The sequence below is a fragment of the Camellia sinensis genome, chromosome 7 (genome assembly GCF_055761805.1).
Source record: "Camellia sinensis isolate YWXY chromosome 7, ASM5576180v1, whole genome shotgun sequence".
NCBI lineage: Eukaryota > Viridiplantae > Streptophyta > Magnoliopsida > Ericales > Theaceae > Camellia > Camellia sinensis.
The window spans coordinates 167,961,769-167,979,335 of record NC_138967.1 but is presented as its reverse complement, the minus strand read 5'-3'; the positions used below and the strand labels follow the sequence as shown (position 1 = coordinate 167,979,335).

General features: G+C 32.4%; 2 protein-coding genes across 3 annotated transcripts; one reads left to right on the top strand and one right to left on the bottom strand.

The window, feature by feature from the left end:
- Positions 1 to 251: 251 nt before the first annotated feature.
- Positions 252 to 6,973, top strand: LOC114318950 (subtilisin-like protease SBT5.3). Its single transcript, XM_028265934.2, has 11 exons — positions 252 to 567; positions 754 to 863; positions 944 to 1,038; positions 1,353 to 1,517; positions 3,030 to 3,138; positions 3,927 to 4,461; positions 5,038 to 5,135; positions 5,270 to 5,515; positions 5,592 to 5,706; positions 5,917 to 6,130; positions 6,344 to 6,973. Exons 1-11 carry the CDS (start codon positions 475 to 477, stop codon positions 6,889 to 6,891), a joined length of 2,328 nt encoding a protein of 775 aa, XP_028121735.2. The 5' UTR covers positions 252 to 474; the 3' UTR covers positions 6,892 to 6,973.
- An 826-nt stretch (positions 6,974 to 7,799) lies between these two features.
- Positions 7,800 to 13,810, bottom strand: LOC114318951 (cytochrome P450 724B1). 2 transcript variants are annotated; one of them, XM_028265936.2, is made up of 9 exons: positions 13,498 to 13,810; positions 12,107 to 12,431; positions 11,363 to 11,515; positions 10,436 to 10,678; positions 9,599 to 9,685; positions 9,396 to 9,474; positions 9,086 to 9,192; positions 8,484 to 8,605; positions 7,800 to 8,080 (listed from the first exon to the last, which is right to left on the bottom strand). In XM_028265936.2, exons 1-9 carry the CDS (start codon positions 13,701 to 13,703, stop codon positions 7,984 to 7,986), a joined length of 1,419 nt encoding a protein of 472 aa, XP_028121737.2. In that variant the 5' UTR covers positions 13,704 to 13,810; the 3' UTR covers positions 7,800 to 7,983. The 2 variants fall into 2 exon arrangements, with proteins under 2 accessions (XP_028121737.2, XP_028121738.2); XM_028265937.2 differs by having other exon boundaries at positions 7,800 to 7,962; positions 13,498 to 13,798.
- Positions 13,811 to 17,567: the final 3,757 nt, after the last annotated feature.

Genomic DNA, 17,567 nt, shown 5'->3' with positions numbered 1-17,567 from the left:
TCTTTGTTTTCATGTATTTTACTTTGACTCAAATCATCTTTCTAAAATCATTATAAAAGAAAATTATTCATAAAGGTATCCTAAGGCATGTCTAAGGTATCTTAAAAAAATTGACACGCCATGTAACGTTGTAGACATGCACATCTGTGATGTGTTGGTGTTCGAAAAGTGTCAAACACAAACACGACACTCATTTTAGAGTGTTCATGCTTTCTAGATAACTAGTTATGTTGGTATCCTATGCAATCAACTTGTTGAGTGGGATCCATTTTTTTACTAGTTTAGATTATAAAAATCTGTGCCACAAGGTCATACTTACATCATACATGTGTAGTGCTATATTGTAACATTGCACCAGAAAGTGTTTCTTTTACTTTTGTTCTTCCAAGTTCCAATGAAGGGACAACAATACAAACAGTGCTCTATAAATAGAAAGAGAGCTCTGCCAAAGTGCATTGCAAAAAGAAAGAGCAAATGGCATTCCCAAGATCTATTACCCTTTATCTCCTCGTATCATTTGTTCTCTTCTCTTCATTGTTGCATAGACCCACCTTTGCCATAAAAAAGGTAAGCACTTACATATTGTTTGAATCACTAGAACGAAGATGGAATGGTTATTCTTTAGCTTTCCTACGGATATTCTGACGAAATGATCATTCTATTTCACCTTCATTTCAATAAACCAAACACTGCCTTATATGTTGGGTATTTCAGGTTTGCTTCAATATAATTTATTTCTTGTGTATGGTGTAGTCATATGTGGTGTACCTTGGAGCTCATTCACATGGCCCACAAGTCTCATCCATTGATTTAGATCAAGTAACAGAGTCACATTATGAGTTCTTGGCTTCCTTCTTGGGAAGGTAGTGAATTACATGTTTTTTTGTTTCTTGAATCAATATGTTAGCTTCTTGATATGCCTGAACTTGCCTCTCATACATAGGGATGAGGCAAAAGATGCCATATTTTACTCCTACACAAGGCACATCAATGGCTTTGCTGCGACACTTGAAGATGAAGAAGCAGCCCAGATAGCTAGTAAGCATTTCTTGCTGATTCTAATGCGTTTTTCTTTCCGCCTCTGAATGGTTGGGTCGGTTTAGTGCAGCTTCTTACAAACTAAAAACTGATAATAAAAAAGAAGTTAAAGAACTGCTCAAACGGTTTTCCAATAATAAGCTTTTGTCAGCTTCTTCAAGCTATTTTTGTCTCACAAAACTTCACTAAACAATTTGACATAGACTCCAAAAAAAAAAAGAGGAAACTATAAGCAATTCGTAGAAGTTGCACCAAACAGTGCCGCTAACTTCTTTTCATGTCCTAATCATGGTGATAGTTCTCATGAAATGCAGAGCATCCTAAGGTAATCTCAGTGTTCTTGAACATGGGAAGAAAATTACACACAACCAGGTCATGGGAATTCTTGGGCCTTGAGGATAATGGTGTCATACATTCCAGCTCAATTTGGAAGAAGGCGCGATTCGGCGAAGATACTATCATAGCCAACCTTGATACTGGTTGCCACTCTCTCCCCACTCTTAATTTGAATTTCAATATGATCACAAATCTTACTATCAAATTTGAGTTCATTTCACCAAGCCAACTTAGATCCTAGATATGTTTTAGTGCATAATAATAGTTTAAATTTTCTAATTTTTTCTTCAATTTTCTTGCTTAGAAATTGTTGTAGATCTGCATTACTCTTCCTATAGTTGTTTAATAACTGGATAGTTGACCATATGTAAGCTTTATGTTCATCCTAGATAACATTTAGTGTTAATGAACTCTGGTGAATTAACTAAGCTCTGGTATTGAATTTTCATCTTTCCCAATCTCATTGATGTTTCATATATATGACAAAGCTTCATTTAATAGAACTTGTCCTGTCACCAAGCAATGTTTGACCATCAGCAAAAGCTATTCTATGAATTCAGAAAGGTACATACATGCATGCATTTGACTAGTTTAAAGTTCTTTTTTAAGGTTCTTGCAATGATTTTTCTGCACACCAATAAGTCTAAGAACACAAAAACTGGTCACAAAATTAGACACATGTTGTATATGGATGGACAATATTTTTTAGAAGTGGATCTCACCAATAAACAAATTCTATATAATTTTATCCACTCGTGTATTTTGTGTTGAGTTTCTACATTCGTAACAGAACTGTCCAGCAAATATTGAATATGCCTAGCATGTTTAAGTGGCTCATCTAGGAAGATCGAATTGAACTACGTTCCACATCTGTTGTGAGCCTTTTTTAGGTGGGTGAGTAAATAAGGTCATGCACCTCGTTCAATGTTAGACTAGTTCTTTTGGGGAGGGTTGGGGGGGGTTTAGAAGTGGATCCCACCAATAAATTATGTAAAATCTTATTTGTTCTTAATATGTCTAGTTTTTGTGTTCATAACAGAACTGCCAAAAAATATTGGGTGTGCCTAGCATGTGTAAGTGGCTTATCTAGGAACATCGGACTGAACTACCTTCCTCATCCGCTGTGAGCCTTTTTTATGTGTGGAGTCGATAAGGTCTTCCACCTCTTCCTCATATAACAATCCCTTAAAAGTGATGATGAAATTGATGATTTTAGTTTTTTCAGTGGAGAGAGAGAGAGAGAGAGAGAACATATATACATGAGAAAGGGAATGGATTCTCTCTAGTTAGGCATCCAATTAGAGAAGGTTTTGTCAGGTCTTAATAGACCCATCTTGGAGCTCATCTTGATGATCCAAACTATTCATCTTATGGGGCCTATTGAGCAAGGTATTTATGCAAAAAATCAAGATGATCATATATTGATAGCTATATGATTGAATCACATTTGTCTTTGAAAAAATGAGTAGTATATTCTCCAAATCACACCTACGACCCATTTTCAGTAAGGCAAATGTGATCAAATCATGTCTTAAATGATATTTTGACATTTGTCTTAAAAATAAATAGACAGTCTGTTGCACCATTTTTAATTTTCTATTGCTATGATCTTTGAGTTTCTGTGCACTCACCCTTCATCGATGTGATCAAGCCAGGTGTGTGGCCTGAATCAAAGAGTTTTAGTGACGAAGAAATGGGACCAATTCCATCAAAGTGGAAAGGAATCTGTCAAAATGAGGCAGATCCTGGCTTCCATTGTAACAGGTTAGAGACACCCCCCCCCCCCAAAAAAAAAAAAATTTTCTCTATACACAATATCTCTTGTTAATACACTCTTTGAAGGTGATGTTCATGGAGATAATTCAAGGATTTTATGAAAGGATTTAGTGTTCTATATTTCTTGTTTATACCAGACATTGTCCAATTATTGTACGAAACAATGAGAACTTCTTCAGTTAAATGGCTCTCGTGAGATTGATTTGGTAGCTATGCTTAGGCCAAAGCAACTTCAGTACTGTCATTGTTTGAATCATCTGGTACAGGACCACCAAGCTATTGCCTTAACAACTAAATTGCACAAGAAAAATAATTGACAAATAGAATTTTTATACATAAATCATCATAAATTGCATACAAAAGAATTCTCTCTGTCATTCAATTTCAATTAGTTTCCACCTAAGAGGGTTGGAATAGCCTATTGTGACTTGCTTGTCAAGGGTTCGAAACACATAAATAATATTTTGACAGCAAGGGTAAGGTTGTGTACTTTTGACCCTCCCATACCTTGCATTGACATGACAAGAGTCTTATGCACGGGACATGACCTATTTTTTGGTTAGTTCCATTCTTGGTTACCTAATCTTAATGAATTTATCAGCTATCTGATAATCATATTCAAAAGGTCAAGAGTAAAAAAGCTTCAGATCAAATGGGTTCATCACCCCTGTGCTTAGCATACTTCTAATGTCTTAGAAAGTGCTTTCATGTTTACTTGGTATTCTCACTGGCCTCTGACTTCTATTATCTATCCATTCTTTGCCTAAATTCTAAAGGAAACTGATTGGAGCAAGATACTTCAACAAAGGCTATGCTGCAGCTGCAGGCCCTCTCAGCCCTTCCTTAAACTCCCCGCGTGACAAAGAAGGCCATGGGTCCCACACCCTGTCAACAGCTGGCGGTAACTTCGTAGCAGGAGCCAATGTATTTGGGTATGGAAAGGGTACAGCGAAAGGCGGATCCCCAAAAGCCCGTGTGGCTGCTTATAAGGTCTGCTGGCCCCCAGTGGCTAGGAATGAGTGTTTTGATGCGGACATACTGGCTGCCTTTGATTTTGTCATCCATGATGGTGTTGATGTGCTTTCTGTGTCGTTAGGAGGGGACCATGTCCCCTTCTTCAATGACAGTCTAGCCATCGGCTCTTTTCATGCTGTTAAGCATGGCATTGTGGTGGTTAACTCAGCTGGAAATTCCGGTCCCAATGATGGTACTGTTTTGAACCTTGCACCTTGGCAGATTACAGTTGGAGCTAGCACGATGGACCGACAGTTTCCTAGTTATGTTGTTCTTGGCAACAAAATGAGATTCAAAGTTAGCATTCAATCATCCTATTCCTCTTGTTTGGTACTTGTGTTGCTTTTTTGTATGTTTTCCAAAATGTACTTAAGGTTTCAAAAAATTTCAAGTACATGCCTTAGGGTGGCCTTAGCATAGCGGTAAGGTTGTTCTATTGAACCTGGGTATTATGGGTTCGAAGCACAAAAATAGCCTCTCCAATGGGAGGTAAGACTCACCATTTCCTGACCCTGCAATGGCAGGGTACTCTGGGCTGCCTGCCCTTTTATGAGTTGTGTGATAAGGATGGTTGACTTGACAAGGTAATCTCTGAGGCCAATATAGGTGCAAAAACATATGTACTAGTTATTCTCTATTTGGTTGATGAGAAAATGTTGAACTGACTTGCTACAAAATAGGAAGGGAAAAAGAATAGGTAGAACTACTTGTTGGAGTTGTTATTCCCCCACTGTTCTCTACGTAGAACCAGGTCTGGATTGTTGATGTTTTGTTTTGAAATTGCTGGAATGTGCCAAGATTGCTTTTAAGTTTGTAATTCAACTTCAAATTACATGTATAAATACTCAAGTTTAGGAATTTTGTTCTTTGAAGGGAGAGAGTATTTCATCTAAAGCATTGCTGAAGAACAAGTTCTTTCCAATTATTAGCGCTGCAGATGCCAAAACTTCCAACTCATCAGCTGGAGATGCGTAAGGATAAAAAATTGGTGCTATGTTTGGATTTTCAATTTACAGAGAGAAAAGAAGGAAACTGAAAAAGAAAATGCAATCAAAGAAGCTATATTTGATAATGCAATTTTGGATATTTTGTTTGATTCATTTAGGCTGCTCTGTAAGGCTGGAACATTGGATCCCAAAAAGGCGAAAGGAAAAATCATGGTTTGCCTTAGAGGGGACAATGCAAGAATCGACAAGGGTCAACAAGCTGCGTTGGCTGGTGCTGTGGGGATGGTTCTTGCCAACGACGAGTTTTATTGGAACGAAATAACTGCTGATCCTCATGTCCTTCCGGCTTCACAAATCAATTCCACCGATGGTGTTGCTATCTTCGCTTACATCAATTCTACAAGGTAAAGACCGATTGATATGGAAACAATTCATGAACTTATCTATCATCTTCTCTAAGAATTTGAATATTTTTAACAGGTTTCCAAAGGCTTACATTACGCATCCAACAACCGAGTTGGCCACAAAGCCAGCTCCATTCATGGCGGCTTTTTCATCGAAGGGGCCAAACACCATTACCCCGGAGATCTTAAAGGTTCTCCTCACAATCTTAAGAAAATTTTATCATTCCTCATATTACATAAATACTACAGACACAATTTTTTTACAGAAAAGTGCGAGGATGAATGCAATATTGCTAGCACTACATTCTGTATACTTTTCTATTATTTATTTATTTATTTATTTGTATATTCCTATTTGTACTGTTCTTATTAAGGTTTAGTAATTATTGTTGTCTGTACAGCCCGATATCACTGCACCTGGACTGAGTGTCATAGCTGCCTACACTGAAGCACAGGGACCGACGAATGAAAATTTTGATGAACGTCGAGTTCTATTTAATTTAGTATCAGGCACTTCAATGTCATGTCCTCATGTTTCTGGCATTGTTGGACTTCTCAAGACCCTCTATCCTAAATGGAGTCCTGCAGCTATTAAATCGGCAATCATGACAACTGGTGAGAATAAATTACCCCTGCAAATTATTCAACTTCTAACTTGTTCTCTGCATAAATAAATAAATAAATAAAAGGGCGACTCAGTGCACAAGACTTCTACTAAAGTAGAATATGGAAGAACAAAATTAGTTTTCAAATATCAGTATTGTAGTAATTTTAGGATTGTCTAAAATAATTCTCGGATCTTTTCTATTCCATCCTTAAATTTTACAGCGACAACACAAGACAACATCAATGAGCCAATAACCAACACATCCTACAAGAAGGCAACTCCATTCGATTATGGCGCGGGACACATGCAGCCAAACCGCGCTATTGATCCAGGTCTTGTTTATGATACAACCGTCAACGATTACCTCAACTTTCTCTGTGCTCTTGGGTACAATGAAACCCAGATCATATTGTTCTCAGAGCACAACCATACATGTCCCAAGCCCATTTTCAGTCTTGTCAATTTCAACTACCCTTCAATCACAGTGCCTAAGCTCAACTGCTCTATCACGGTGACACGAACTGTCAAGAATGTTGGTTCTCCGGGGACTTACAGTGCACGAGTTCAAAATCCGACTGGTGTTGCCATTACTGTCACGCCAGAAAGACTGAAGTTTGAAAAGGTTGGGGAAGAGAAAACTTTCAAGGTTACTATGAAGGTTGAAGAAGCAGCAGCCAAGAAAGCTAGAGACTATTATGTGTTTGGACAGTTGACATGGTCAGATGGGAAACACAATGTGAGGAGTCCTATTGTGGTGAAGGCAATCTAAAGAATGAAAAACTACTTAGAATTAAATTGAGAGTTTGATTTATACTTCATTTAAATTAAATGGGTAATTTTACTTTAATATATAGATCTACAATAATGGCTGCCTAAGACATTTTCAAGTAATAAGTCATTTTCATATCCAATTGATGCCCAAAAGTCCTAATCGTCACCAGTCTAGTTTTGTGCTTGGACTGGTCCAATCCAGTGTTTTGGGCTCACATCAAGCGGTTAAGATGATTCAAATCATTCATTTCTAACTCTTTGGGTATAAGATTATTTATTAAAAAATAAATAAAAATCAGATTGAGCTATATTTCTAATCATATGATTTTATCATTTTTGTCTTTGAAAAAATTTATGAAATATTTTTTTTAAATTATACTTTTTTTTTAAATAATAAATATGTCAAAATAATAGTCATAATTATTTGAACATTTTGATTTTTTATTTTTATTTTTTGTTTTTTGTTTTTATCTCTTTTGTGTGTGAATGATCCAAAAACAACACACGTGAAGGTCTAAAAATAAATAAAATAGTGACGATGCAGATCAACTTAATGGTCATGTTGTGAGCTTTAAAAGGCTGACCTAGACCGATCCAGTCAAGGAGAGAAGTTCCCATTGTACGGAGAATAGGTCAGGTACACTACGTTATCATGCTGATGTGGTATGCCTAACCAATGAAGTTTTAAGAAATGTGATAGTCATTGACAAAATTGCTATAATTACTCCATGTATTATGACTTTTTTCCGCCATGTATTGTTCCCATTGACTAGCACACTACGCTCACGTAGAATTCCTAACCCATGGAATAACTTCTCCATTTACTAGTTCAAATCTGTCTAAACCATCCTTGTTTTTTCTTCTAAATTCTTGTGTTTTCATTGTCACCTCAAATCCACATAATAGTTAGACGAATTGAGAAATTTTTATTTATTAATAAGAAAACATTAAAATTACAACTCAAAGAAGAAGAAGAATTTCCATCTAACATGGAAATGAAACGCCAAAACGCCTCTATCATCAATGAATCTCGGCAACAAGTCAGTCCGGTTTGAATGCAGATTTTTCACTGTAAAACCGAGAGAGAGGATCAAATATTGGAACAATGTTCCACATTTAGCACTAAACCTCTCTCAAATTCCACGTAAGGATACGCAAGGGGTCGGTCTCCATCTTCGGTTTTCCATCTACAAAATTAATTCAGTAATTCCTTACAATTATCATAATGATTTCAAAAATGTCATTCAAAGTAATATCAGCTTCGTTAAAAGGTTCTTCGGATCCTGTGTCTTAATTTTCTGTCCCAAAACAAAATGGTTAAATAAGAGAGGTTTTTTTTTTTTTTTTTTCATTTTTTCAATAACAAGGGGCTTTCAATTTATTTTCTAAACTCAATACGGTTTCATGAAATTAAACACAACTTTCAACAAACAACTTGAATTTGGAAGATCAATTGAAAACAACTTGTGATTGAGAAATAAGAATCTAAACCACTCGAGTTTGATAAATAACTCAATTAAGTAATGAAATGAGAATTGATTTGCATTTATGCAATTGACCAAAAAAAAAAGAACAAGAAAATGAGAATACCTGAATTTTTGAAAGAGGTGGTGGAGGAAGAATGCAACCTCTACCTTAGCAAGTTCAGATCCTGGACAACATCTTGACCCTCCACCATAAGCGATAAATTTCTTGCATGATTGATCTTCATGCTGAACATGTTTACAAAAAAAAAAATGTCCCATAATTAATCTACGAGAAATTAAAAATATTTTAAACCACACAAGCTAATTCTAAGTTTCATGGTCAAAAAATTGTCCTTAAAAAAAAACGGTACCTTTTGTCACTAATGCCCTCTCAAAATTTTCAAAAAAATTTCACCTTAAAATTTTCAAAACAATAATATTATAAGTGTAGATTCCACTTTTGACCCCTATAGTTTGAATTAAATTTCATTTTGGTCCTTCACTTTCAGTCCAATTTTAATTTGGTCCTTCCATCAAATTCCTTGTTAATTTTTCTCCTTGTATACCTTCAGATATTGACAAGTGTCTAATTTTAACATCCAACTTGAACATAAAGACCAAAATTGAAACTACACTAAAAATGTAAGGACCAAATAGGAATCAAAATGAAATTTAAATAAGATTATAGAGATGAAAAGTGTAATTTATACATATTATAATAAATACCTCCCATCTCCAAGGATGAAACTGGAGAGCATCAGCATGAAGAGATGGGTCCAAGTGAACTGCACTCAGTACTGGTAGGACCTTCCAACCACATGGTATTATGTAATCTGCAACAACAACAACAACAACAACAACAATAAAATAAAATACTATGTTTACTTATTTATTTGTATTAAAGGTGTGGTGATCTTTCTTAGTACAGATAATAAAGGTACACACCTAATATAAAAATCTATTTGTTTATTTATGATTAAAGCATTTCCTTATTATTTATTTGTTTTGATCAACATAAAGGTGGATATAAACAAACCTTTAAATTTCACATCTTTGAGAGCCTTTCGATGCACAAATTTCACAACATTCCCATATCTGAGGGCTTCACTAATCACCTGCAATCACAGCAACAACAAAAAATTTATGAAAAAAAAAAAATAGTACTAAATTATATAATCATTACAAAAATAATGGAATATCGAAAATAAGAAAACGAAAACACAACTAAACAGGGCTTACATTTTGGGTAAAATCCATTTTTCTGTAATCTTCCCAATTCAAAAATTCATCTTCCTTCTTTGAGCTTCTTATGTTCTGATGCTCTACCTATAATTAACAAAATAAAAAAAAAAAAAGATGTAGAAGATGTTGGGAAAATTGGTAGCCCACAAACAAGCAGCAACACAGCCTAATCTGTCGAGAAGAAACTCTAAAGTCCACATCGATTGAAAACACAAATTGTAACATAAAATACATATATATATATATGATAATTATAAGATTAAATTACATTGAGCTCCCTTGAGATTTCAAAAAAATACAATAAAGTCCACAATTTTGACATATTATATTGACCTTTTTTTTAGGAGGCTAAAGGAATCGAAATTAATGCAAATGGTGTAAAGACATAAAGATAAATAAGAAAAAATATACATTTCAATGTAAAAGAGATAACAATATCATTTTCCTATCCATATGACTAACAAACTATTGATGAAAATGGAGCTAAGCGTTATGTGAATTAAAACATTAAGATTGTGTTTGGATCATGAATTTAGATAGAGATATGAAAAAAAAAAATGAAAAAGGTGGGTGGAATGTAAATGAAGTGTAGCTACATTCATTCACATTTCACCTATCTTTTTCATGTTCATTTCCATTTCCATTTCCATTTCCACATCCCTACTCAAATCAATGATCCAAGCACAGGCTAAAAAAACTCAATGTAATTATGCTAAATTGTGGGGACTTTTACGGTATTTTCTCGAAATTTCAGGGGAGTTAAGTGTAATTTATCCTAATTATAATGTTATTGCTTTTGATTAATTTGAAGTACATTTGAGAAAGGGTCCACACCTTTAACTGTTCAAAAGCAATAGGTGATTGACCAAGGAAATGCACCACCAAGGCCATCAAAACAGAGGTAGTTTCATAGCCTCCCAAAAGAGAGTCCAAAACAAAGCTAACTTTTTCATCTTCAGATAAGGAATCAACACACAAAAGTGTCTCAAGGAAATCACTTCTGTTATTGGATTTTCCAGCATTGTTTCTTCTTTCCTCTATGATTGCTTTGATAGTGGATGATATTCTTCTTCTAGCCTGTAAAGATGCCATCAAAAGAAGTTGAACACATGACCTGGCCCCCTTTTTTGCACTTCAAAAGAAGAAAAGCCGTCTCAAATTCTTTAAAGAATTACACTTAACACCCTTATATTTTACATAAATCTCACTTTGCCACTTTTCACTTTCATCTTTGTTCAAGTTATAATGGGAATATTTGGTATAACTTTTATCAAGCTGAAAGTTGATAATTCAGAAGCTAAAACTACATCTCTGCATTCGTCTACATAATCAATTTTTTCAACATATTTAAGTTATTTTTATTTCGTAAGTTGTAAACAGAAGTTATACACTCTGGCACAAACTCCAAAAATAGATAAAAGAAAAACTATAAGCAACCCTGTAATAAATTGCACCAAAGGGCTAATGTTTGTTTAAGAAGTTGACAGAAAATAGCCATGTGAAGATCATATGCAGTTGCTACACTGCTATTTTTAGTCAATATCTTAAACTATTGACTCCCATGTGTGATGGCATTGTAATTAACTTGACCAGAAGTGTAGGTTTGATTGTCACAATTGAAAGTACAAAGGCTCATGGAAGAATTTAGTGTAAAGTGTAAGGGCATTGAGTGTAATTAATCTCAAATTATTTAAACCAAGCATGGTGTGGTGTTTAAGAGGGGTAAAGAAAACATATTACTCAAGGGAAGAAGTGAATTACCTTTACAGCTCTTGCATATGCAGTCCCTGGAATATTGAGTGGTAAAGAAATCAATCCTTTCATGAAAGTTCGGAAATCTTCAAGAATTTTTGTAGTCTCTGGCTCATCTGATGTCAAACCTAGGACCTGTTTTACTATTACATTGAAAGTAAACTATGGCATACAATTCACAAAACAAAAAACAAAAAACAAAAATCATATAAGATGGTTAGATGCTTTGATATAACTGTCAGAAAATTGACTCAACAATAACACCCCTCACACTATTCAAAAAAACAATAACACCCCTCACATGCTTAGGACTTCCTCGGACCTAGAGTTCTGATACCATGTAAAATCTAAATGTCCCAAAAATTATTGAGGAAGGGATATGAAAATTGAAAGGAACAAGATGTGTGAAACTAGATAAAATATAAGTATATTTATTCATATTTTATCTACTTTTTTTCTTTCTCTTTCCAAATCCCTTCCCAAATCTCTCAAGCAAATATAACAATAGCATAATTACCCTAACCTCCTTTTTAATAGTACTAAATCGCCCAAAATTAATACAAATGGTGTGTAAACACATAAACAAATAAAGTAAAAATTATGAAAATACCATTTCTTTCATCCATATGACTAGTGAATTATGTCAGACTTGTGGGTTCAATTTCAATGTATTTTCTCTAAAACTCAATTGATGTAAGTGCAATTTACACCAAAAAAGATTGTGTTCTTTTTGTGGTTGTGTGGTAGAATTACCTTTCTAGCCTCATCACAAAAGATGACTTGTGGTCTATCTTTCCAAGAATCCAAAATCTGAATGGTTGTCTTCTCTATGTCCTTAAGAAACTCTGGCTTTGATTTCATGGTGGTGACTAGTGAGAGAGCCACATTCCTAAGCCTCTTGTGAATGTCACCCACTGCAACCAGCATTGATATGTCTCCAAGAATTCCATGGATGGGCTTTGGATAGCTACACTGAAACAACTTGTCTTCATTTTGTAGTATGAAGTAGTTCAATTCTTGGTCACATGACACCACTGTGGGTGAGAAGAACAGATGGGACTTGAACACTTTCCCATACCTGAAAAAAAAAAAAAAAAAAAATCCCAAAACCATTGCCAGCTTTTTAGATACACGATATGTATATACACCAGCAATGGGCACAAATGCGACACAATTTGATTTCTGAAGCAGTTAATATTATGGGTATTTTTTGGGAGAAAAAAAAAAGAAAAAAAAAAAAGGTCCTTACAAAGCTTCAAAACCTTCTAAATTATGTGTTTTATGGGGCAATTTGAGAAGATTAGCCTTTTTTAGATTTTTTTTTTTTTTTTTTTCTTTGGACATAACCTCTAATTTTTTACACAAAAAAAAAAAAAAACACTAGCAAAAACGAGTAAAAAAAATCAACTTTTTACTATCTTCCTAGACCACCACTATATAATAATATAGATATATCCCAAACACATCGCCAAGGATCGTCTGTCACTAATGCTTTCGTCTTGTGAATGAAAACACTCACAACCAGTGAGTTACGTGAAAATTTTTAAGCACGAGAACTTTTAAACATAATTTAATAATTATGCATGTTTTAAGATGAGAAACATATTCCTCTTCTGTCTCAAAACTCAAAACTCTCGCAATCAGTAAATTAAACAATTGTGACAGAGATCCCACGTATACATGATCTCCACAACTCTAACTCTCATTCCAACCATTCATAATAAAAGGTCCACACATACATAAGTGATCCCGGCATATCAAGGACCAAGATCAAATTGTAGGTCATGAAACCCCACAAAAAAGATCCAAACATTTCTAGTAAATTAAATTAAGTGAAAATTTCAAGTTACGAGAATCTAAAATCATAATCTAATAATTAACAATATTTTAAAATAGAAAAACAGATCATCTTATCTCAAAACAACAAGCGAATCATATGAAAATTTTGAGTCACGAGTTTCTCCGGACATACTTCAATAATCATGAATATTTTGAGACAGCAGGACAAAATATCATGTTGTACTAGTACAAAACTAAAGAGCTTTTCATAAACAATGAACAGTATGGTTAAAAAAAAAAAAAACAACCTGACAACAGTTATGGTGTTTGAAAAAAAACATTTATATGAAAGTGATGTTACTTACCTGGAACAATGATCTTGAAGAAAGTTCCCAACAGAGTTAGAAGGGTGAGGCTTGAGAAAAGCAAGGGTTTCACCAAGTAAAGGCCACCCAAAAGACCCTTTTGGGACTAGACCAAGCTTCAAGAACAATGGCAGAAAATGGTTCAACACAAATCCAACTGAACCAACCAACATGGCTAACCAAAAACCTCCAACAGCCATGGACATAGCAAAGGATTTGTTTGGATGATTTTCTATCAGATTTTTTTGTTATAAAAGGAGATGAAAGGGATTGAAGCTTTTTTATAGGCACAAAATGGTTAGCTAGCTTCTGTGCCTTTATATAGAAAGATGATATATACATATATAATGTTTTTATTATGGATAAATTACATTGAATTCCCATGAGACTCGAAGAGAATATAAAAAATTATACATTTTAACATAATTATACTAATTTTTTTCTGATAAGATTTAAAATATCAAACTAATATATATAATGCTCCCGTTGGGTAGAGCTGTAAAAAAATAATTATACATTATAACTTAACAGATTATACCTTATAAATGTGAACATAAGCTGCTAACCAGTTTGGTACAGCTGTGGGATTATGAATTTAAGTAGCAAAATAGTGTTTGGTTAATAAGCTGTAAAATAACTTTTTACTGTATAATTGTCCTTTCTGTCCTTATATGATATAAAAATAATTATTTTGTCATTTTTTTTAGTTTTAATTTTTAAAAAAATATTTTATTAATAAAAGTTGATATAATTAGTATTAATTAGTATCAATTAATATAAAATTGATACATTTACTAAAAATGTAATGGAAATATTATTGTCACAATTATTTTTCATTATAAATTAATTAGTATCAATTAATTACTTAATTAGTATCAATTAATACTAAAATTATTAATTAGTATCAATTAATTGCTTAATTAGTATCAATTAATACTAAAATTATTAATTAATATCAATTAATGGCTTAATTAGTCTCAATTAATACTAAAATTATTAATTAGTATCAATTAATATTAATATTTACTTTTTATTATATCAATTAATATTAATAATCAGCAATTGTTATTAATTAGTATCAATTAATAATTAAGTCATTACAAAAGTATATAATATTAATTTATTAATAATTAATACCAATTAATATTGATTTTTTTAATTAATATTGATTTTTTTCTTTTTCTTCAGAAATATAAAATTTTTTATTTTTTAATTAATATAAAAGTATACAATATGAATTTATTAATAATTAGTATCAATTAATATTTATTTTTCAATTAATATTGATTTTTTTTCTTTTTCTTGAGAAATATACAATTTTTTATTTTTTAATTAATATTAATATTTGGGAATTGACGAGGGCATTTAAGTAATTTTAGCCCCCCACACTAGCTGTGCGCTTAAGTCAAAAATTTAAGCACCCCTGACCAACTTTTGAGATAAGCTGAGAAATAACTTGATTTAAGCTATAAGCTGGTTAATTTAAGCTGTACCAAACACAATCTTTAGCTTAAATTAAGCTAAAAGCTTAAATAAACAGCTTATAAGCTCTACCAAACAGGCCTAATATGAACATAGAAATATAAACTAAGACCTCGTTTGAGAACAGGTTAACTTAGTAATTTTTTTATTATTTAGCTAAAATATAAGCTAAAAAAAATTAGTGGCCTTGTTTGGTTTGTGATTCCCAAAAATTTTTAGGAAAAATTCTCTACAAATAAGTTTTCAAAAGTAATCAAATCAAACAAATTTTTCCAAAAAAATTTCCCAAAACTTGTTTAGTTTACAAGTTTTTCAAACAAATCTCTCTCTCATACACATCAAATCAATCACTTTTTCCAAAACTCTCTCTCAAAATAATTTTTCAAAACATCTTTTGAAAAAAGCCAAACCAAACAACTTTTCGTACTTTTTATCTCTAAAATTCATCTCCCAAACTCAAACCAAATTCATCTATTACATTTCGTACTTTTTATCTCTAAAATTTTTGAGATAATTTTTTAACTTTTTACGAAAAGATGTGCAAAAAGTAGAGAAAGAATAAAATCTTGGCTTGTTTGGTTTGTGTTTGTAGAGTAGTTTTTTAGACAAAAAATATGAAAACTTGTTTGGTTTGTCTTTTTTCAGAAATGGTTTTGAAAAATTATTTTGGGGAGAGAGTTTTAAAAAAAGTGATTGATTTGATGTGTATAAGAAAGAGTGTGATTTTGGAAAGAAGCAAACCAAATAAAATTTTGAGATTTTTTTGAAAAAATTTGTTTGGTTTGATTACTTTTAAAAATTTGTTTGTAGAGAATTATTTTTCAAAAAATTTTCCCAAAAACAAACCAAACATGGCAAATTTGATTTTTTAGTATGAGTTGTTGGTTTTTTTGATTTTTTTAGTGACTTTTTGACTTTTTAACTAAAAAAACTACTTGCCCAACGAGGCCTAAGTAAAAGTATGTATTTTCATATAAAAGAGATAATAATATTATCTTTTTATTCATATGATTAATAAATTTATGATTGAAATGTAATAGATTATTATGTGAATTAAAATTTTAGGAGACTTTTGACTTTTTTTTTTGGGAAATTTAGCTATAAACCCCCTTTACCTTCCTTTTATTGTTAAAAGGACTAAGAAAAAAATTATACTTTCTAAACCTCCTCATAATTATAAAGTCTTCCCTAAAAGACAAAATTTATTATTTAAATATTTTATATGACTATTATACCCTTAACTAATTCTTCCCACTCTCTTCCCCACCCTCTTATACTTGATTGGTTCGAGTTAACCCACAGTTTTGCAGTCCTCATTATCAGAAAGGCGGTGGAATAAGAATCTGATTTTTCATGGTTATCGTTGTCAAGAGCTTTTCATACTTGTCCAAATACGTAGGCCACTCCATGCTAAACTTTCTTTTTGCTTTTGATAATTTCTCGAGAAACAAGCAAGCCAAATATACAAAGCACCAACCAGATCAAGAGCTTTATATATATATATACTTCCGAAATTGAACTTAAATAGACCTCGAAAGTATAATTCTCTCTTTTCCTTCTCTCTTCCATTCCTAAGGTTTGGATTGAATTCGTTCGGAGCTCTCGTGATTTCAACCAAAACTGTGAATATATCTATATATATGTGTGTGTTTGTGTGTTTTGAAATTTGAATTGTTTATGTATTTTGAGATTTGAATTCGAATATATATATATATATATATATCTACATATTCCGATCTCTAATCTATATATATGTGTGTTTTGAGTCTTTAAGATCGCAGATTTGAATGATTGCATAGATCGGTCTCGGCGATCATTTGATTCGAACTCAAAAGCTCAAAGATGTAAAGTAAAATCTGAAAAATCTGTGTATGAAAAATCTCAAGATGTTTGAAAGCTCAAAGTTTCAAAAATCTGTAAAATCTGAAGAACCGAGGTATAAAAAATTGATATTTCTCTAAAATTTTCAGATTATAGGCCTGATTCAAGGATTATAGGCATGATTCAATGTTTTTCAAAGTAAACATCGATTGATTCAAGGATTATAGGCCTGATTCAAAGCTCATAGCTCAAAGTTCCATTGATTTTTCAGAGTAAATATCAAATTTCATTTGATAGAACCAGAGTAAAATTTTACTCTGGTTCTATTGCTCTGTTTTTTTCATTTGACAGAATCAGAATAAAATTTTACTTTTATACAGAGTAAAATTTTACTTTTAACTTCAAAGTCTTACAGTTTACTTATTTTTTAGAGTAAAATTTTACTTTTATACAGAGTAAAATTTTACTTTTAATTTTAGAGTGTAAAATTTTACTCTGAAATACATAGTGAAAATGTAGAGAGAATGATGTAGAGTAAAATTTTACTTTTAGTTTCAGAATCTTACAGTTTACTTATTTTTCAGAGTAAAATTTTACTTTTATACAGAGTAAAATTTTATTTTTAGTTTCAGAATGTAAAATTTTACTTTCATTCAGAGTAAAATTTTACTTTCATACAGAGTAAAATTTTACTCTGAAATACATAGTGAAAATGTCTTAATAGGAGAGCTGATAGATATGAGGGTAATATAGTAAAAGAAACAAGT